At 54.3% G+C, this 21,323-nt stretch overlaps 1 protein-coding gene and 1 long non-coding RNA gene across 3 annotated transcripts in view; one reads left to right on the plus strand and one right to left on the minus strand.

Annotated features, from left to right (window-relative positions):
* The window catches only part of CCDC13 (coiled-coil domain containing 13), a 33,811-nt gene extending 16,424 nt beyond the window's left edge, over positions 1 to 17,387 (plus strand). Inside the window, exons 6-16 of the mRNA XM_052640583.1 lie at positions 134 to 250; positions 1,455 to 1,559; positions 4,003 to 4,161; positions 4,791 to 4,967; positions 5,805 to 6,011; positions 7,599 to 7,738; positions 8,222 to 8,305; positions 10,509 to 10,631; positions 14,422 to 14,576; positions 16,534 to 16,648; positions 17,228 to 17,387. Coding sequence (XP_052496543.1) covers positions 134 to 250; positions 1,455 to 1,559; positions 4,003 to 4,161; positions 4,791 to 4,967; positions 5,805 to 6,011; positions 7,599 to 7,738; positions 8,222 to 8,305; positions 10,509 to 10,631; positions 14,422 to 14,576; positions 16,534 to 16,648; positions 17,228 to 17,387 — 1,542 coding nt within the window. The remainder of the gene's footprint in view (positions 1 to 133; positions 251 to 1,454; positions 1,560 to 4,002; positions 4,162 to 4,790; positions 4,968 to 5,804; positions 6,012 to 7,598; positions 7,739 to 8,221; positions 8,306 to 10,508; positions 10,632 to 14,421; positions 14,577 to 16,533; positions 16,649 to 17,227) is intronic.
* Positions 1 to 21,323, minus strand: part of LOC128048294 (uncharacterized) — a 22,843-nt gene continuing 1,520 nt past the window's right edge. Inside the window, exons 2-7 of one of the 2 annotated variants that reach the window (XR_008199385.1) lie at positions 12,242 to 12,361; positions 10,966 to 11,052; positions 6,981 to 7,142; positions 3,982 to 4,131; positions 2,465 to 2,783; positions 1 to 55 (exon numbers count right to left, since the gene is read on the minus strand). This is a non-coding gene — a long non-coding RNA (uncharacterized LOC128048294). Of the gene's footprint in view, positions 56 to 1,195; positions 1,548 to 2,464; positions 2,784 to 3,981; positions 4,132 to 6,980; positions 7,143 to 10,965; positions 11,053 to 12,241; positions 12,362 to 21,323 lie in introns of those variants that run through there. The other variant, XR_008199384.1, reaches the window with a different exon arrangement.

Raw genomic sequence — 21,323 nt, forward strand, 5'->3', positions numbered from 1 at the left:
TATGATGATGAGATGGGTTCCTCTTGTTGAGCCTTAGCATGGTACCTGCACACACCTGGAGAAACGGGGGCTGTGAGTATTATTACTATTTAGGCTTCAAGTGACCTCTCTCCCTCCTGTCTTTCCCAACCAGCCGGAGAACCCAGAGGTGAAAGTCTTGCAGGACAGGCTGGCGGCCACAAACTTGAAGATGAGTGACCTCCGCAACCAGATCCAGGCTGTGAAGCAGGAGCTCCGAATGGCCCAGAAGGTACTTCCGGGTCAAAGTTCAGGTCCTCTTGTATGGCTGGGACTAGGGCTGGGAAGGGCACGGCTGGACAATGCCTTCCGTTCAGGAGCTTGGTCCCGTGAGCATCATGTTGCTTGTTCTGGGTCAGGCTCCAGATCCAGTAACTTCCTTCCACCAGCTCTTGAAACAGACCCATCTGGTAAGGGGGATTGCTAGCTGCCTGCAGGTCCCTGCACAGAGGCCCTTGTGGTGCCACCCAACCCTGGACGGAAGACAGTGCTGTCCACCCTAGAAAGTCCCTTAAACCTTCCCTGTGCTATGTGTCCCCCAACAGACCCTGAGTGTCTCCTTAATAAGCCACCTTGGACTTGGAAGCCTACCAAGATCCACCTCCTGTCCTCTGCTGTCTCTAATATTAGAAAACGGAAAGGTTGTTTGTGGATTAAAGGCCCCTTTCAAAGGAAAATGCTCAGACTTGGGAGGCAGGCCCAGCTGGTTCATTATTTATTTTTATTTACATAGTGAATTCTCTGGCATTTGTCTTCCCTGCTGGAACCACTCAGACCAGCCAAGATTTCCAAAACAGAGCTCTATTGTGGAAACAAGCACCAGAGACTTGGTACGCTAGATCAGTTTCCGTGACAGGCTACAGAGGGGCCCAGGGCACAAGCTGGGGTGTACTCTTTCTACCTCAAAGCCTTGAGGTCGAGCCTGAACATCTCCCTGTAACAACCACAAATCTGGGCCCTTCTGGAAGCAAATATCCCCAAGTGACATTTGGTAGGCCCCTGCCTTGCTGCACTCAGACATGGCCCCTTGTCTGTGGCTCTGCACATAGGGCAAGGCCCTGTGGTGAGGCCGTCCCTGTAACCTCCAAAACAATCTCAGTTCAGGGTGACAGGTGAACAGATTTAGGAAGCAGGTCTTGGTCAACTTTGTGATTCACTCATCCCAGAATATGTCAGGAGCAGGCGGCCCCGCCTGGGCACTGTCACCAGTTCCTTGTCTGCTCTGAGCATCACTGGGAAGTGCTGGGGAAGGTGGGTTTACTGCTTTCCCAGGGAGAGCTGCTCTATAGCGTGGTCAACTGGCCTTTGAGGTGGGGAGGGGGGAGACGGGGGTGGTTGTGCAGGTGGAGGCCGGGTCTTCTGGGAATGCCAGGCACGCAGCACTGTTTCTGCACATACTGTGCTTTGGGTCATACTGAAGGCCCCACCTTTTTCAGGTTTTGACTAGTGAGGTTGGGGAAGATGTGAACATCCAGCAGCTCCTGTCCTCGCCTGGGACCTGGAGGGGTCGGGCTCAACAGATCCTCGTCCTGCAGAGCAAGGTGAGTGAGTCATCAGACTCCTCCCGGCCCTGAACGTAAGGCTTGAGATGCCCTAGAAAGACCCATGGTGACCCACATTAAGAGACACAGAACCCAAAAAAGGCCTTTAGGTGCTGCGGAGCGCACTCACAGGGCTGCTGTTTAACATTCTCCCCAAGCAGCCTGATTTTCATTCGTTGTTTAATGAACAAGCATTTATGGAACACTACATGCCAGGCACTGGCGCTCAACAAATGCCAGAGCCTTTGATTTATTTCACTCCAGGCAGATTTTTTTCCCCCTAGTTCATGTAAATTTGCATGACTATTGTAGGCTTTTTCCAGTTTTGTCCAAATGCTTGCAGGCTTTTGAAAGTTTCAATTACCCACCCCACCCTCCACCAAAAAAAAAATTAGCTTGTCTCCCTTTTTATGTTCTAAATATTTTGGAGCATTTCTGGGAGATGGTGAAAGACAGAGAAGCCTGGCATACTGCAGTCCATGGGGTTGCAAAGAATCGGACACGACTGAGTGACTGAGCAGCAACAAAGAGGCTGGGAGTAGGGGCTCCGCAGCCAGACTGCTTGGATTCAAATCTTAGCTCTCTGGGACTTCCCTGGTGGTCCAGTGGCTAAGACTCCATGCTCCCAATGCAGGGGCCCTGGGTTCGATCCTTGATCGGGGAACTGGATCCCACATCCCACAACTAACATGTGCCCCAACTGAGACCTGGTGCGGCCAAATACATAAATATATATATATTTTAAAACAGCAAATATCAGCTCTCCACCCACCAACTGTGTGGCCTCAGACAAGCTGCTTCATCTGTGTGTCTCAGTTTCCTCCTCTTTGTACTGTGGATAATGACAGCATCTACCCTTCAGGTTGTGGGGGGACTGATTGCGTGCACATGTGTAAATTGCTTACCGCAGTGCCTGGCATGGAGGAAACGCTGTCTGAGGATAGCTGGGCCAAGCAACTAACAGACGCGCAGTTAGGTGGGCCACTTCCACTATTTGCCACGTGCAGGTTCAGCTTCACCCCAGCTTCTCCAGTGGCTTTTACCCTCAGGGTCTCCTGTGGGATCCTTGAAGCCAAATGAAGAGGTCTCCAAAAAACTGTAATTAACAACCAGTGGGTGGCCTTGAGCTTCCAGAGACCTGAGTTTGAGTCTGGCCCCAGTCATTAGTCTACATGTTGGTGTCTTTGAACAAAACTCTTCATCTCTGTGTCTCAGTCTCCGCACCTTTAAAATGAAGATAATAATACCTTCTTTGTAGGATTGTTATGGGTTAGACAAAATAATGTTTGGGAAGCACCCAGCACAGTGCCTGGCCATAATAAGCACTCAGCACTTTAGTTATTATTGTTAGTGCTGTAAAGCTGTGTAAATATATGGTTAAAAGCAAGTGTTCTTAAAAAAAAAAAAAAGCAAGTGTTCTTTAGCGCTTAAATGGAATTACCACACAGTGCCACACGAGGGCGCTGATCCTGCAGCCCTTTACCAGGGATCCCAGTGAATTTTTCTCCTGGCCATGGACACAGGAGCCTAGTGGGCTACAGTTGACACGGTGGCAAAGGGTCGGACACGACTGAGTGACTAACACTTTCAGGGTCACACCATTTATGTTGTGTTGACACAGAAATCAGGGTTAGAAGGGCCCTAGGGGTTATCCACATTAAGCTCCAAGTGATAAAGCCATTGTTCTGTAGGATGACTTCCACCTGCCCTGTGCTGAGGGCTTCCCCCAGGCCATTTTGGGGTTTCTCAAAGCTGCCTAAACTAAAAATCATCTATAGCACCTGTTTAAAATGCAAATCCCAGGGTTCTTCCCCTGGAGTGGGCCCCAAGATTTGTCACCCCAAGAAACGTCTTGTGGATTCCCAGGCTCAGACAAGTTGGGATACTGAATTCTCATAACATTATACAGGGTGTACTCATAGACCCCCTACCCTTAACAGATGAGGGACCTGAGATTCAGAGAAGTAATCTGTGCAGAGTCACAGCCAGCGAGGCTCTGAGCTGGTCTCCCAGCTTCCACACCCTGCCCTCCCTCGCAGCATCTCCTGCAGGAACCCGTGGCCTCCTGAGGAGTGTCCCCAGGCTCAGGTGGCCTGTCTGTTAGCTATTTCTGGTCCTGAGACCTGCTGTCCTTTCCCTCCCAGGTTCCCAGGGCTCCACATCTGCTTCTCGGCCTCAGAGATAGGGTGATTTTTCTCATTTACTTTGAAGTTTCTGTTTGCCAAGAAAAGCCTCTCTGGTGTCTTCCCTTGCTCTGCTCAGGATGCTGCCACACACCCCTTCCAACCCTCCCCCCCCCCCACAGTCCCTCTCCTAGGGGCCTCCACACCCATCTGGAACTGCCGTGTCGTCTGTCTGGGGGGGTCATGCATCCATCGCGTCACAGGGCGGCCCCTCTGAGGGGTCGAGTCTGACTGCAGACCTGTTGTGGAACCACCTTCAGGTTCGAGAGCTTGAGAAACAGCTGGGACAGACCCGGAGCCAGTGCGAAGAAACAGCCAGTGAGCTGTCTGTCTATCCTGACCCAAGGAAGCTGTCGGCCCAGGAGAAAAATCTTCTGCGGATCCGCAACCTGGAGAGGGAAAAACAGGAAGGATGGGAGGTACGTGTGCCCGGCAGGAGGTCAGGGGCACGTGGAGCTGGGAGACCATGACCACATCTGTGAAGACTCAGAGGCTCTGAGGTTCGGGGTCACCTCTTGGCATGTTCCTCACGCCCTGCTGGTCCACCCTGAGTGGCCTGACTGGTTCCTCACCCCAAGCCCACTTCATGAATATCAGAGTGGCCCCACTATGGCTGTTGTGGAGATGCTGGGCCTGAAACTAGCTCTTGATGGGGTGAGACACTTCAGTTTGAACGTTAGGCTTAGTGTTGTCCACTGAAGCATAGCTTTTCTCTTTTTGCCACCCAGGCAGGGATTGAGGGTCCTCAGAAGACACACTGGGGCTTTCCAAGTGACTCAGTGGGAAAGAACACGCCTGCCAATACAGGAGATGCCAGAGATGTGGGTTCGATCCCTGGGTCAGGAAGATCCTCTGAAGGAGGAGATGGCAACCCACTCTAGCATTCTTGCCTGGAGAATGTCATGGACAGAGGAGCCTAGTGGGTTGCAGTCCATGGGGTCCCAAACCCTCTCTGCTCTGGCCTCATCAGTGAGTGGCAGTGAAGGCTCAGCCGTGACCCAGGGTCCCACTCAGCCCTGCAGCCTGTGACTGCCCCCTCTGATTACAGAAACTTGCGGCAGAGCGGGATGCCCTCCAGAGAGAGCTCGAAGAGCTGAAAAAGAAGTTTGAGGGCATGAGGTCCCGGAACAAGGTGCTGTCGAGCGAAGTGAAGACCCTCAGGAGTCAGATGGGGACCCTTGTGGAGAAGGGCCGGCATGACGATGAGCTGATCGACGCCCTCATGGTACAGTCACCTCTGGGGCCCCCACCCCAACCAGAGACCTGTGACCCAGTCCCAGCCCCCAGAGTCCTCATGTGCCCCAACATGCCACCCACATAACCCGGGAGCTCGTTGCTCTGCTGGGCCCAGCCCCAAAGCCTGGCGCTGGGCATGGGAGCAGCATAGAGGCTGCCGGAGGGCCAGCAGCGGACCTGCTGTGAGAGGCTGATGCCAGCCATGAGCCACTGAGCCTGTGGACCCCAAAGGAAGAAGAAGAGGATGGGGGAGCCGGCCAGATGTGGTTACACCCTGGGTTATTTTTCGTGGAGGAATGGAAAGGATGACTGAGGGGGGCCAGTGGATATCCCTGTCTGTGTGGTAGCAACAGCACACCCTTCTGGGGTCTTGGGGTGTGGTTTATGATGGTGAGTCACCTGCCAGGCTGCTTTGTCCATGGGATTTCCCAGGCAAGAGTATTGGAATGGGTTGCCACTTCCTCTTCCAGGGAAGATAACCCTTAAGAACACATAATCCAATTTCACAGCTAGGTAAGTCATCCAAGGCCACACAACTGAATTCAAACCAGACATATCTGATCACAAAATCTCCTTGGATGGGGCTCCCGGAAGCCCCTTGGATGTCCTTCTTAACCTGATCTCAAGGAGAAGGAAGCTGAGGACAGGAAAACTTGTTTGAATGCCCGCTGAGGGCAGGCAAAGTATTCTTCCTTCTCAAGGGAACACCAGCGTCCCACTGTTAGGTTCCCGAGGAGAAAGGAAGGGGTGGGTTGCTGGTCTTCTCTTGTCCTTCTCTATCGAGAGTTGTGGCTCCCCTTGCCCACCCTCCCACCCGGCCCCACAGGACCAGCTGAAGCAGCTCCAGGAGATTCTGAGCAGCCTGAGTCTGCAGGAGGAGAAGACGCGAGTGTCTCAGCACCGCCTAGACCAGCAGCTCAACAGCGAGGCTCAGCAGAGCAGCAGCCTGGTGGCCCAATTGCGGGCCATGGTGGCCGAGCGTGAGGCCAAGGTGCGGCAGCTGGAGCTGGAGATCGGGCAGCTCAGTGTGCAGGTGAGCGGGGTGCTGGCTCAGCCTGCTGGCTCCCAAGTCGGGGCAGGTCCACCCATCACTCAGAGAAGCCTCAGCCACTTCCTCTTCCCTCCACCTGTGCTCCCTCGGGCTGCACCATCTCCTACCTGGCCCCGCTTCGGCTCCCTGCTTCCATCTGGCTCCCCGGCCCATGCTGCACACACCTTTCCTCTCTGAAGTACAGATCTGATTGTCTCCCTGCTGCTTGTAAAACCTGTCTGTGGCTCACCTGGCCCTCAAGGGTCCAGGCTCCTGCAAGCTTACCCTCTCCCTCCCCAGCTGTGGCCTTCATCCTCATGACCCAAGGTGGTGGCCACAGTGCCAGCACTTTTATCCACATTCCAGGCAGTGGGGTGGCAGAAGGGAAGCACACTCCTTTGTCCAGTCTGCAGGGCACCAGATGACTGGCTCCTGCTGCCACCCCTCCTGCATCTTCTCTTCACTGCCCGCCGTCCACCACTCTGACCACGTGGATGCCACTGAGCTCCCTCATGGCCCTGCTTTCTCCCCACTCTGGGCCTGTGCACATACCCAAAGCACATGCCTTCCCCACCTTCCCCCTCAGCTTTGACATCTTCCTAGTCCAGAGTTCCTCCAGGAAGCTCCGGGGCTCCCAGTCTGTATTACAAGCCCCTCCTGGGTACTCTCCTAACTCCTGTGCATCCCCAAGCCAAACTTTTGTCACACAGTGTGATCATTTTCCGGTTTTCTCTCCCAAATTCTCCTTGAGGGGGCACCAACCGTGGTGCCTCAGTGCCTGGCCAAGGCACACAGTAGTTGCTCAGTAAATGCCTGTCTAACACGTGAGCTCCTGAGGAAGTTTTGCCTTAGCAGAGGCCTGGAGGTCACAGTATCTCCACCTCACTGCTGTCCTGGCTCCAGGCACAGAAAAGAGGACTGACCTTCACCTCAGAGGTCACACCGAGCAGTTAGGGGACAAGCACTACCCACCAGACAAATGGGCACACACGGCGAGTTTCCTCAGAGTGGCCGGGGCTTAGGGGATGTGCCAAGCTGTTCGGGGCTCACACCAACTGTCCCGCTGTTGATGGTGGCCAGACCTCCCGTTGGGGGTTCTTGAACGTTCCTCCTTCCATTGGTGCCACCAACCATCTGGAAGAAGGAGGGATGGGGGAAGGTGGGGGCCTGAGTAGCCCAGCCTCCGGGCCAGGCTGCCAGCCTTGCTCTTGGCTTCAGGTGTTGGGAAGGTCTTCGTATCTCCAGCTGAAAAAGGCCTGAAGTCACACCTGGTGTTCACCCCCATGTGGGTGGGGCTACCCAGAGAGGTGGACCTGCCCCCTCACTTCCCCTTGGGACCTGAATGCGGAACAGCTTCCTGGCCCGGTCACCCTCCTCTGGCTACGAAGCTCCCTTTCTGAAGAGAGGCATTATGAGCTGTTATTATCATGCAAGCAGTGGCTTCACCCAACAGGCCTCGCTTTGCACTCCTGAAAAGAAGCCTCTTTCATATCCCCTGAAAGCCCCGAAATCAAGCCAAGGCCCCCTCCTGCCTTCTCCAGGCCTCTGAGCCAAGGCCCTGATGATGGAACCTACGTCTATTCCCTGCAGTATCTTCGGAATAAAGGAGCAGACGAGGGCTCCAGTGGGCCCGAGGTCAGCCGGGCCTCCACCAAGCTCCCCGAGGACCCTGGCCTGACCAAGCCCCCAGCCTCAGCGGGCGATCATGCTGGCAGGCTTGGATCTTCTCGGTAAGAAAAAATGGGGTGGGGGGTGGGTTGGAAAGTGCATCTTCATTATTCAGAAGAAAGGGCAGGAAGCCACGGATGCAATTTTATGATGTCTGTGGTATTGTCTTTCTGATACGTGGGCCTCCCCTTCCGTCAGCCTTGCGTCTGTATGAAGGGGCCAGTGAATTCCAGATATCATTACTTCAAGAGCATTTGGCTGCAGCTGTCTGTAAAATTGGTTCCCAGCTGGTCTCAATTCTCACCTGCTTCTAGGATTCTCAAACAGACCCGTGTTGGACCCTTCGAGGCTCTGCTGTCCACTGGTTCTGTCTTGGTTTTAAGCGAGCTAGAGTTCTGGAAAGGAGGGCGGCAAATCCACAGGGAGGCTGTAAGGGCCAGCACTGCCCCCTCCTCCACTCCCAGGTCCCTGCTGGCCCCTGCTCCCCTCACAGCCGGGCCCAGCCTGCCTGCCCGTGGTGATGAGCCCATTCTGTCTTTGCACAGCTCCGTGACCAGCCTGGGCCACACACTGGTGGAGTCTTCTCTCACATGGCCTTCCCTGCCCAGCCCTCATGGGGCCTCACCCAGGTAGGAACCCAGCCCTCTCAGCACCATGCCTTCACAGGACTTCCCATCCTTGATCACTCAGCCAGTGTTACCATCCCATTACAAGGATGGGAAACTGAGGCCAGGCCAAGTCTGGGGACTCTTCCCAGGTTCCATAGGGACATGGAGGGTCAGGGAGGTCCAGGGCCTTATCTAAGGTTGAAAGGGCAAGTGGCTTCACAATAGGAGTCCTGGCCTAGTGTTCCTTCTGCTACCAGAGTTTGCACCAGGAACCTTCCAGGGCCTAGGGCCCAGAAGCTTCCCTTGCCTCCTCTTGCCCATTGAGAGTCTGTCTCTAGGGGGGAGAATTTCACGTCACACAGTTCCCACTTTAAGCCACTGATATCCCCTCAGCTCTCTGGCCCGCTCTTTGTTGATAGAATCAAGCCGTGGCACTCCAATGGGCCCTTTGTCCTTCCTGCCAGCTCACGGACAAAGGGCTGCGTTGTCCTGCCTCACTGTGTCCTGTGTCCCGTCCACTGGAGCCGTGCTCACGCTGTCAGCTCCTGCCCCCACTCCTTGGGCAGGTCAGCTCAGGTTCTGGTTGAGGCCTCTCAAGGGCCTCTGTCTCACGTTCACCTTGCTGTGTGGCTCTCGGCAAATCCTGGGGGCTGTCCCCCAGGAAGTGTCTGGGGGTGGTGCTTCTGGCCTGACATCTGGCAGCACAGGCACCGTGGGCTGAAGCCAGCCCTGCAGATGCCCCCTCCAGCAGCCTAGGGCCACAAGGGCACGGGGGAGAGGGGTCTGACTCAGAGCCTCCAGGGCCCAAGTCACACCCTCCTCACAGCACAGGGAGGACAGAGGCTCTGAGGCAGTCATCACAGTAGTGAGAGCAGAGGGTAGACAAGATGACCCCGAGGTCCCTTTCAGGGTTATGTGGCCATGACCTCTGCACCCCAAGGGCTGCCGCAGCCAATGTGCCCCGGGCTGGCCAGACTGCTGGTTCTTAAGCTTGTGTCTTCCACAAGACACATATTTACTGAAGCCAACCACATGTGAGCCCTGCCCTCACGGAGCTCACAGTTCCCTCCCATCAGGGACAGGACAGATGTTCAGCGAGTAGGAGTGACCCCAGAGAGCGTGTCTGTCAGGGCTAGCGTGCTGGCTCAGATGCAGTGCCTGGGAGGCAGGTGGAGAGAGGGGGTAACGCCTTCCCCCAGCATGTGAGATCACAGAGGTGACTAGAGTAGGTTTTCCTAACTCACTGCACACGAATCAGCTGAGGATCTGCCAGGTTAGAGCAGGTTCTGACTCCACAGGTAGGATCCTGCAGGAAATGAGATCCTGCATTTCCAGCAAGCTCGCTGATTCAGAGACCACACTGAGCGGCAAAGCCTTAGAGTATACTTAGGAACCAGAACGGTGAGGAGCCTGCAGTCCTCAGAGCCCACCTCAACCAACCCCTCTTCATCGGGAGGACTGGGGCCCAGAGAGGGGAGCCAGTCAGCTTCTGGGCTCCCGGCCTCAGCCCAGCCCTCCTCATGTCCTGTGGTTCTGGAAGAGCAAGTCAGCCTCACCAGGGTCTCCCTAGGAAGTGTGAGGGCAAAGGAGAGAGCAGCTTGGCACTGTACAAGTGCTCTGGGGGTGGGGGGGTGCAGAGCTCCCTTTTGGTCCCAACCCCAGCCAGCAGGTAAGGTCCAGCGGTAAGAGGGAACCAGAGATGGGCTGGATGAGGGCTGGAGAAAACTGACTAATTTACAAAGCAGGAGTCCAGGGCCCAGGAAAGAGGACTAAGCTGAGGGTCGTGCCAGGAGATACAGGAGGGCCAGGACAGGCTGACAGGGAGACAGGAGCTGGGTCCAGCTGGCACTGAGAAGGGCGGCCAGGTCCCATACCACATGGATTCCCAGGGTACCACCAGGTCCCCAAGAGTCAGCTTCCAAGGCAACCAGACTGATTCCAGGCCCCTACAGGGACTGGGTGGACAGAGGTGCTGATGAAACTCTAGTCTTGGTGGGGTCTAGCTTTGGAGCCAGCTAAGTGAGGTCGAGAGACTTCAGCAGAACCAGGAATGGAGGCCTGAGAAGAAGCCAGCGGAAGAGGCCAGAAGGGACTGGACTGTCTTCCTTCTCTCTGGTTCCCTTTGAGGACCCATGAATGTCCTTCTAGTCCCTCCCACCCTCACAGGGATAAGCATCTCTTCAGGTAACCCTTAACTGATCTCTGCCCCTACCCTGGTCCCCAGGTTCTTGGACTCCCCTGAACAAAAAGGCTGGCAGACACAGGTGACGGAGTTCAAGGCCCTCTGGCAGGCTGCCGAGGTGGAGCGCGACCGGCTCACGGAGTTTGTTACCGTCTTGCAGAAACGGTAATGCCTGGAGCCAGGGACACACCTTCGTTGGCCCAGGCGGGCTGGTGGTGGGCAGCCTGACCCAGGGGCATCCCTCTTGGACAGAGGCCAGGCCGTGTCCGTGCCTGGGTCCACCTCATTGGTGAGCTTGGTTCCCACAGTGTTGGTCCCGGGCCTTCCCAGCCTCATCTCATGTGCCCCCTGAGTGCCCCTCAGTCTCGGGGCCCCATCATCACACTTGTGTTCTGCCCTGTCCTGTGCCCCCAGTAGGACTGCTGGACACATGTGGCCATGAGGTGGGAGTCTCAAGGAAGGGACTCTCTGAAGTTGGTAATCAGTCAAGTCAACTCACCAGTAAGAAAGATGTAGGATGAGCACGGCACTGTTCTCCGTGTCTCTGCAGGCTCCGGTGGGAAGAAGTTCCAGGCGAGACTCAGGCCTGAAATAACAAAGAGGAAAAGGGTCACTGAGAGAGGGGAGCTGAGGCTTTCCTGGTTGGGAGAGGGAAGCGTGTGGCCTGAGGTAGCGGACCGGGGGTTTGGTTTCCTCTAAGGGGTTGTTGACAGATTTCTATTCAGATAAACCAGCGTTCCTCGCTCAAGTGATACTTTTGGCAAGAACTGTGGCTGCCCAGGCCAACACACGGCCCAACCACGTGACTTCCACACTGAAAAATATAAAGGATACTGCTGAATATCTCCCTGAACAGGCCATGTCACATGTCAGTTAGGGCTCTTTGGTGACAATAGAAACCAATTCTGTCTAAGTCAAGGGAAAGGAGAGTGTGGGAAAGTGCTGGCCGTCTCCAAGGTGCAGGGCAGAAGAGGAGCCCGAGAAGGTCCAGGGATATTGGTAGCAGGAACCCTGGAGTAGTCTCTCCTGGGCCACGAGAATGATGTTGGCCCAGGGGATTTCAGTTCTTGTGCCAGTGGGTCCTGGGAGAGAAGGTCTAGCTGGCCTGGGTGGCTCACAGGTCAACCCTAGACAAAGGCCAGACACCCTTACTGGAAGGACCTCCAGGTGCTCACATAATGGAGGAAGGCTGGGACTTCCCTCGTGGCCCAGTGGTTAAAGCTCCATGTTTCCACTGCAGGGGGCATGGGTTTGATCCCTGGTGAGGGAACTAAGATCCTGCATGCCACACACTGCAGCCAGAAAAAAAAAAAATAATTAAACGGAGGAGGGGCAAATTGCCAAAGGAAAAGATGGAATAAGTCACCAAAGGAGCTGAGGTGCTGGGATGGCAACTGCCTAGGCAGTGAGGGGTAATCAGCTTTGTTTTCTTTTAAGTAGTATGTACACAGAGAGGGTATGAATTTCATACATGCTCAAGCAAATGAGAAAAAGTAACATTAATTCTTTCTCTGTCATTGAAATGTAATGGCTAGCACAAGCCTCCAGTCTATCCAATGGAAGAAACATACTCACTTACGGCTTTCTTTCCCATTTTCTTTGAGCTGCACCTGAGTCTAGGGCAGTGTAGGCATGAAGCAAGGTGACTTGGTTATCTATTGCTGCCTAACAAACCATCCCAGACCTAGTGGCCTCAGACATGATTTATTCTTTCTTACCGTTCTGTGGGCAGCCTAGGTAATTCTGCTTCACATGATGCCAGCGGGATCACTCACATGCTCCGTTCAGCTAGCTCGGTAGGGGCGCCTCCTCTCTCCTGTACGTCGCCTCTCTCTCCATGTGGTGCCCCATCTTCCAGGACCTCTCCATGCAGGGCCGGGGTGAGGGTGGGAGACCTAGGGTACGACAGTCAAGAGACACTCTCAGAGTCACACGCGTATGACTCTCAGCTGATACCCAGACCTTCTGGGAACTGAATTTTACATTTTATTTTCATGACTTTTTATTTGAATGGCTATATGTGGACACGAGGCTGCAGCCACTGTGTTGAGCAGCACAGCTCCATCATATTCTACCACATCCCACGGTGTGAATATGTTACCTTTGGTCACCACATCCCACAGTGTGAATATGTTACCTTTGGTCTTTCCCCTGTTAATGCACCTTTAGGTTGTTTTAGTCATTTGCTTTAGCAAATACAGTTTCAAGGAACATTCAAAATAACAAGGAACATTGAAACTAACATTGTTAGTTTCAAAGAACTAAGGCAACACTAACAGGTTGTGTTAGTAGCTGTATACTGTGTTGGCATACAGTTCTGTGTTGGCAGTTGTATTCTGTTCAAAATTGTTACCATTCTGCTCCTTCTTGAAGGAAGGGAAGAAGAATGCTAGGAAGGTGGGAAGAATGCTTCCTCCAACACTGTTCTTACACTTCCAGGCTCCCACTCTGATTTGCATGGGTCTATGTGTATATGTGATCCTTTGCTTGGGTGAAACCTCAAAGAGTCCTGGCCTTCTAGCTGAACCTTTGGTATCACAGAAGTCTGAAATGCCATAACTCACCATAAGAAGGACCACAGCCTCAAATTCAGTGAGAAAATGATCAGATCCTTCAGTGAAATAACCAAATAACAAGGACTTGAAGGCCCATAAATTAATGACAAGTATCTAGAAAATAATAAGTAATCACAATAACGAACAGAAAGCAATCACTAACTCTAAGCAAAAGAAGCAAATAAGAAAGAAAATGTCCAGAATTCTTTGGTAGTCTAGTGGTCGGGACTTGGAGCGCTTCCACTGCAGAGGGCCCCGGTTCAATCTGTGGCTGGGGAACTAAGATCCCACATGCTGTGTGACATGGCCAAAAAAAAAATAGTAATCATGATTATACTGCCTCTTGAGTGTCCTAATGTAACCCCCTGTGATAGACAGGATTTTGTTCCCTGTGTCCTTCACCCCCACTCTTGTGCCTGTGAATACTTTATGTTATATGGCAAAAGAGACTTTGCAGATGTAATAATCATCATGGACCCTGAAACAGGAAGATTATCCCGGATTATCCAATCTAATCACTTGAACCCTTAAAAGCAGAGAAATTTCTCCATCTGGGGTCAGTCAGAGAGGTGCTACAGAAAAAGTCAGAGACAGCATGAAAAGGGTACCCAGCTGGCTTTGCAGATGGAGAGGGCCCAGTAGTTTCCAAAAGCTGAAAGTCACCTAGCCAGCAAACCAACAGGAAGCAGGGATTTCAGTCCTTCAACTGGAACTGAAGCCTTCCAACAACGTGGACAAGCCTAGAAGCAGATTCTCTCCTAGAAACTCCAGGTAAGAGCCCAGGTCAGCCAACACCTTGATTTTGGCTTATAAAACCAGGAGCAGAGAAACCAACAGGACCTGCTAAACTCCTGACTTACAGAGCCACGGGGTGATAAATCTGCATTGTTTTAAGCTAAGTCTGTGGTAATTTGTTACAGCAGCAATAGAAAACAAATATGCTACCTAACATTCATTCAGCCCCCAGTAATGGTAATATAACTACATTGGGAGGTGGTGAGGTGATTCTGTTTGGTGAGGAGAAAGTACTAAAATAAAACTAAAATCTCATGTTGCATAAGATATAAGATTATATTTAAGCCTTAAAAAATAGCAGCATAAGCATCTGTAGAAATATGGCAGTAGTGAAAGGAACAGCTAAAAGTGGTATAAGTGGTTGCTTCTGGAGAGCAGGAATTGGGAATGAGGAGGGGTGGGAAGAGGCTGCATTGTTTTTTTTTTTTTTCATTTTAAGGCTTAGAGAGAACTATATGGTTTTTAAATGCACATATCTATGTTACTGCAATAAAAATAAGGAAGAACGGAGCCCATGCCCACCAGTGTAAGATGTGTCCAGCTCTCTGAGAGTCTGAGCAGGTGGGTGCCAGGGAGTATGGAGGCCCCTGTTCTCTCGTCACCAGGGTGGAGGAGAGGAACAGCAAGCTTCTGGAGTCAGAGAAGAGGCTGCAGGAAGAGCGGCACCGCGCCGTGGTGCTGGAGCAGCACCTGGAGAAGATGCGCCTGGAGCCAGGCAGGATGTCAGCCTCTCAGAGAGCAGCCCCCAGGAGCAAAACAGGTAGGGCTGGGGTGGGGCCGGCCCAGGGCCACATGGGCTGGCGGTGCTCTGGGGCTCCTGGTTCTGTCTGGGGGGCCAGGGGGAGAGCACACGCAGCAGCAGAGGCAGGCTGAGCTCCACCCTGGTGGAGGGGCTGACTGGCTCTGCCCTCTGTCCTGAGCCCCTTCGCTTCCAAGGGCAGGACCCTAAGGTTCCACAAGTCACTTCTGCTTTCATCCCATTGGCCAGATCCTAGTCACATGACCACACCCGCTGCAGAGGGCAGTTTAGGTGTCCTAAACTAAAACTTCAGTTCTATGGCTCTAACACAGTGGTTCTTAAGGTACAGTCTCTGGACCACAAGTGGCAGCCTCTTGTAGGGCAGTGGGGGTGCGAGATGCCAGAGCCAGAAGCCATTTCTGGGGAGGGAGAATCTTCAGTGTGAGATGATGGGTCTGCCTCTCTCTGATATCTCTATCCCAGCCCCTCCGGGTTCTGGCGTGGACTGTTGTCCCCACTTCCCTGCCTCTCAACACCCCAGTACCCCTGCCCCAGCCAAGGACACTTAGATCTTTTCTCCCAGGCCAGGTGAGATCAGAACACTGTAGGAAGTGCCAGAAGTAGGGCATGGAGGAGGAGTAAAGCCCTTATCCCACCAGCAGAGCCAAGACTCCAGGGGCCTTCCAGGAGCTGCTGAAAGTACGGGCTGGGAAGGACTACAGGGCTTAGCTCTGCTGAGTTCTCAGAACAGGTCCCTTAGGGATGTAGTGTCTCCAGACCTTGGACTTACCTCCTGCCACGCAGCCGAGCTCCCAACTAGGGAGGGCTAAGCCACAGTAAGAAAAATTACTTTGGCACTGCCTGGACAAGGAAGGAGCAACTGCCTGGAGAGAAAGTGACCATGTGGCTTCTGTGCATGCTGCTTGTGACCTGGGAAATGCACCACCCCTGTTGGGGGCACAGCACACCCCCTCATCTATACAATAGGAAGCCTGATTGTGAAATGTGGTCCCTTGTGGCAGTGCCATGCCAGTGGGGAAGAGAACCATAAACAAAGGAGCAAAGGATGGTGGGTCAGATAGAGGCAGGTGCTGTGGCTCAGAGCAGAGGAAGGGGGACAGGAGGTACGGAGAGCAGCTGATTTCTGTGGAGCAGTCACCCTAACTGATGAGCTGACATCTGAGCAATGACAGCAGAAGGGGGTGGGGATGTGGCATGGATACCAGTGGGAAGAACAAGTGCAAAGGCCCTGAGGTGGGTACATGGCTGGAGGCTTGGAGGCAGTGAGACTGGAGCATGGGGAGGGGAATATGAAGTGAGATAGGGAAGTCATGAAGTGCCGAGGAGGTGGTTCCATCACACAGGCCTTGAGGGCCAGACTTGCATTCACTGGCCTCACAGAGCTCTGGAGGCAAGAACTATTCTCCTCATGAAACATGTGAGGAAACCAGCTCAGAGCGGTTGACGGTTTACCTGGGGCCACACAGCAGGAGGTAAAAGCCTGATGTCAGGTGATTTACCCTGCACATGCCGCCCCTGAGGTCTTATTCAGCACAGAGGCTTTCTGATGCTGTGATAGTACTGGAGTTCCCCACCAGGTGGGCTCTGATTTCTTTTTCTGAGCACTCTTTGTCCCCTGGACCCAGCCACCCTGGATCCCCTATATGTATGGATAGAGCTGGAGGTGAGGGGCCCAATGGTAAGAGAGCGTCAGGTCCGATGACCGCTAGACTCAGACCCAACCTGCAGGCCAGACCTCAGGCCCAGCTGACTTCCAGAAACTGGTAAAATGCAAATATAGAAACATTAACAAGAGGAGCCACCTCAGTACAAAGCAGGGCCTGGAGGGAGGCAGCCTATACCCTGAAGGAAGTATAATGTTTCAAAAAGTGGAAAAGCAGGAAGTGGACAGTTGGGGGGGAAGTGCTAACACAGAGCCATGGCCTGATCACAAAAAGTGGCCACTGCTGCCCCACAGGTCTGCCTGCCTCTAACACCAGGCACCACACGAGCGAAAGTGAGAGGAAGGACCCATCTTCCGCCCAGCTCTCCAGTGTGCCCATGGAATCCCAGATGGAGGAGCTGGCCACCAGGTGCTCCCTGCCCCTTCTTCTGCAAAGCATGATGTTGCATGGGTGGAGGTGCTCTGACAGGCAGAGGGATCACATCGCTACCCCCCGCCCCCGCCCCCAGACTTCTATTTGCCCAGAAGGTTGGTCCTGCAGGGTCCTGGGTTCTAAGCCGGCAATTCAGTGGCTGGCCATCAGGAGGCAGAGAGACCTAACCATGACTAAAGATCTCACGGTCCCAAGAAAAGCTTTATCCTGTGTGGGTTACTGAACCCACTTTTCTCATTCACCTAAACTTTTTAAGGTCAAATGCAGTGGTGGGAAAGGAAGAAAGGGGAACCTCTATAAATTAGTATTCATGCCTTGAGGCAGTCAACATTTTGGGGAACTACCAGATACTAGGCCCAGCAGCTGTGAGTGGGCCCAGAGAGGAATCCCATATGGTATTACTTCCCGAGGGTCCCTGAGAGGAAGCGACTGGTCAGAGAGTACCCTGAGTGTGAAGAGCAGCTGTGCTGGCAGCCCCAGGGCTCTTCGCAAACATGCACACATGCTCACACGTGTCAGCTTAGCCATGCTGAGCCCTCTCTCTGTGTGGTCCAGGCTGGCCATCCAGGTGGAGGAGAATGAAATGCTGAAGGCTGCCCTAGGCGATGCCCTGCAGGGAAAGGAGGAGGACTTCCGAATGTACCATGAGGCCCTGGACCAGGTGAAAGGGGTTTTCCTGCAGGCCCTGCGGCAGCAGAAAGCAGACAAGCACTAGGATGGCAGCCCCGTGTCAGCCTGGCCAGGCAGGGCAGCCTTAGGCCTTGAGAGGACAAGGCTCCATCTGAGGACTCCATCTGCTCCTGGAAGCCAACCTGAAACAGCCAGCTGGGCCCCTGCTTCCAGAAGAGGTGCTTCAAAGGCGACCAGAGCCAATATCCCATGACAGGAGGGCAATATCCCCGGGCATGCTTAGCCACAGCAGGGAAGGAGACTGACACCTTGTCAGCATCAGCAAGAGCTCTGGGTTGAGACGCCAGCTGTGGACGAACAGATGCAGTCCCCTGGGCAGGTGCTCACTGCCCCTGTCCCCTGCAGGGGGCCCTGCAGGCCCACAGGGCTCCATGTGCGCAGGCGGATGCAGAGGGCTCTGGGCTGGGAGCATCCCCCAGCCACCCAGCCACACTCCATCCCCGTCACCAGAGCATCCTCATAGCCCCACACCAATCCTATGCCATGGCCCCATCTGTGGGCATCCCTCCCTCTGCAGACTCAGGGGGCACTATGCTCCTAGCCATCTTGTTGACCCACACCTTAGGGTTCTTCCTTAGATTCAGACCCTCAGGTTTATAATAATAATGATTATTTTCATGATCATTGCAGATCCCAGTGAGTGGGCATCTACTGTGTAAACCTGACCCCCATCAAGATCTCCAATAACCCAGGGGGTTGTCACCCTATTTTACAGATAGAGAAACTGAGGCTCATGGAAAGACACAGAGCGAATATTTAACCCTGGCCTGCATGCTTCCAAAAGCTGGGGCCTCGAGTTGAGCAGATTACCCAGGGTGGGCATGCTACCCACTACTGGGCAGCTCTGCCCCCCGCCAGCTGCTCCAAGAGGCACCTCTTTTTGCTTCTAAAAGGCTGCAGCTGGTGGGCACTGATGGCAGAGGGCAGAGGCGAGGCTAGCAAGAGGATTTTGAGGCAGTGGGTCCAGGCAAAGGAAAAGTGTACCTCCCTCCCTACGGCACAGGGCTGAGCTGGGGGGGCTGCTGCAGGAGAGCTCCACGCCCCTCTGTAACTGCCACAGGGTCACCCCCTCCACTGCAGTTACTGTCATGGGGAGGGGTGGCTCCATGGAGGGTAGCCACATCTCTGCTCACACGGGCCCACACAGACACAGACTCGGGAGCATGAATCATATGTATACACATGTGCCAACAGATGGTGCTGACTCCACACTCACAGGTCCTGCCTGGCCATTTCCTTTCAAGTGGCATCAGAGAAAAACTTCCTTCCCAGGAAACCTGAGAGGCCCTTCATCCTGACTGCCTTCATTACACTTGCTGAGGTCTCTAGACCTGTCACCCCATGCAGGGTTGGGGCTCCAAGGAGGGGAGCCAGCCTGGGCCCTCTCCTCAGCCCTATCCCTGAAGAAGAGCTCCAACAGACAGGGTCCAGGAAGCTGTGGATGGCTTTCCCTGAGGAGGGGGTTTGCACAGTATGTATGCCGCCTATGTGAGTCACTGCACAAGTAACACAAGTGACTGGTCTTCTCTAGCAGGAAGGTACATCTGCCACACACGCACGCACGCACACACACAGAGGGGCCAGCTGAGAGGTCTGCTCCACTCCCCCAGCAGAATCCCTCTTCAGGACTCACTGAATTAAAAGGTGCCAAGTGCTGGTGCAGTGGCTGGCACACAGTAAGCACTCAATAAATGTCAGCCCTCAGTATCTCCTCTATTAGTTCCACAAATACTTGTCGAGCAGCTCCTCTGCCCCAGGTAAGGGGGCACCAGGCAAGGCAGACTCGGCCCCTGAGATCCTAGAAGCCCCGGACCAGCTGGGTAGATAGATTCCCAGGCCACCAGGTACCCAGCCAGCTGCCCATCAAGTAGTCACCGCATGCCAACAGCATGCCAGCCTCTCCAGGCCTGTTAGGGACCCAGAGGTGAACCTGACTTGCTGCTGCTGCCTTTAGAGAGCTGCTGGTCTGGTCAAAGAGGCATGGGAAATGGAGGGCCCTGATGGAGCAGGAAGAGGTGGGGTGGGGTTCGGGGGAGACAACGCTTCCAGGCTCATTGCCCAGGTCTGAGTGGGGCAGGGGCCATCCTTCTACTCTCCCTGAGGTATGGATGGGAGAGGGTGGGAGGGGAAGGCCCAGGAGAAGAAAGTGTTGTCAAAGGGGACAAGGACAGGGCCCTGAAGGATCTAACCCAGGTGGGCCGGGTGGGGAGAGGGACAACCTGGTCTGTCCAGGTGAGTGCCCTTGGCCCCTCCTGAGCAGCAGCGCCTGTCCCTGAGGAGGACCTGCCCTGCCCTCAGGCAGGTGGGTAGCCGGTGGGCTGGACTTTTCTCCCGCAGATGGGAACACTGAGGTCCCTGCCCAGAGCCACACGGTGATGGGAATAGCAGACAGGTGCCCGGAGAGTGCAACAAACAAAGAGGCCGAGGATGGAGAGGCCTCACGTGAGGACTGTCCCTGGCCACACTGTGGGCTGTGGGCCTGGGTGCTCAGGTTCCAACACTGACAGGTGAGACCTGGCTGAGTCATGGGTGTGGCTTGGCCACTGTTCCTGTGGGGGCCCCTGGGGCACCAGGGCTGAGCTGAATAAGGTTGCAGTCTGGCTCAGGCTGATTCAAGCCCCAAACACATCCCGCTGTCCCTGGCCCTCCGGAGGACTCCTCCAGGCCCCCAAACCCCAAAGAAGCGTTTGCCCACCCGCTCCATCTTCACAGGCGGTGCCTGCACATACACCCTATCTCCTACAGCCCCTGAGCCTTACACACATACACACACACCATAAACAACATACCAGACACACACTTTCCCCAAATTTTTACTATGAGCAGCAACCAGAAACAAATAAAAAGGACTCTGACACTTGAGAAAATTGGCCCCCTGCCCATCTTTCCCAGTGGCCCTTGCTGATCTTAGGCCAGTCACTTCCTGCCCCTCGTTTTGTGGGTGCCAGGCGCCCTCCCCTTGGCACCCCTCATGCAGGGAGGAGCTGGCCTCAGGCTGTCTAACCTGAGGTCCAAGAAGCCTCCCTAGCCCTCCACCCACCTCCCGTCCACCCCATCCAAGCTCCCGACAGACCCCACTGTGTGGGGCTCGCCTGGTGGACCTCCTGCTGTGTGTGAGTGCTGCCTGTCCTGGCCTCTGGAGTGAGCGAGGGGTCTCCACCTCTCTTAACAGCTTCTCTCTATGAGCAGTCCAGTAAGCCAGGGCCTGGCCATGGAGGGAGTCATCGAATCCCCCCTAGAACCCAGTGAGGTCAGGTCCGGCAGGGTGTCCATTTACAGAGGAGCATCTGAGGCTCAGAGAAGTGGATCGCCAGCAAGGAGGAGCTCAGGCTCAAGTCGGGCTGGCTGCACCTGGCTTCTGAATGGTGAAGCCAGACCACCCCATCTGCTTCCCAGAGTCATTCTCTTTGAGCCTCACAAGGGCACCAGCTGGATGGCTGGCCCAGGCTGGTCTCAGCCAGCACGGGTGTGGGTGTGCTGGATTCCTGCCCCTGCAGGGCAACCAGTTTCAGAAGCTTATGCAGTTGACCCAACAGCTGATTCTAACCTCCTCGTACGTCAGTTTCCTTTTCTGTCAACTAGGAAAAATGGCAATCACCCCTTCCCTAGGAATTGTGGTGACATTAAAAAGAGTTAATCCTTGTACGGTCTTACAACCATGCCTGGCTACCGTGATTAACTCATTGCTCCTCTAACCACCATTGCCTCTGCCTCAGGACTCTGCTCAGGTGTCCCACCTCCTCCAGGAAGCCTGCCCTAGTCTGGCTTAGGCATCCTTGCCTGATGCTGGCCTCCTCTAGCACTTGTGATCCATGACTGGAGCCCCCACTGAGCCCCTACAGGGCAGGAATCACCGCTCATGCTTCTCCGAGCTAGGGACCAGCCATGCCAGGCTCCGTGTCACTCTGGGGAGTGCGTGCTGGGAGGGAGCTTTTCGCTTTAAGGTATTATGGAAAGGTAG

This window comes from Budorcas taxicolor, chromosome 1 (assembly GCF_023091745.1).
Source record: "Budorcas taxicolor isolate Tak-1 chromosome 1, Takin1.1, whole genome shotgun sequence".
Taxonomy (NCBI): Eukaryota; Metazoa; Chordata; class Mammalia; order Artiodactyla; family Bovidae; genus Budorcas; species Budorcas taxicolor.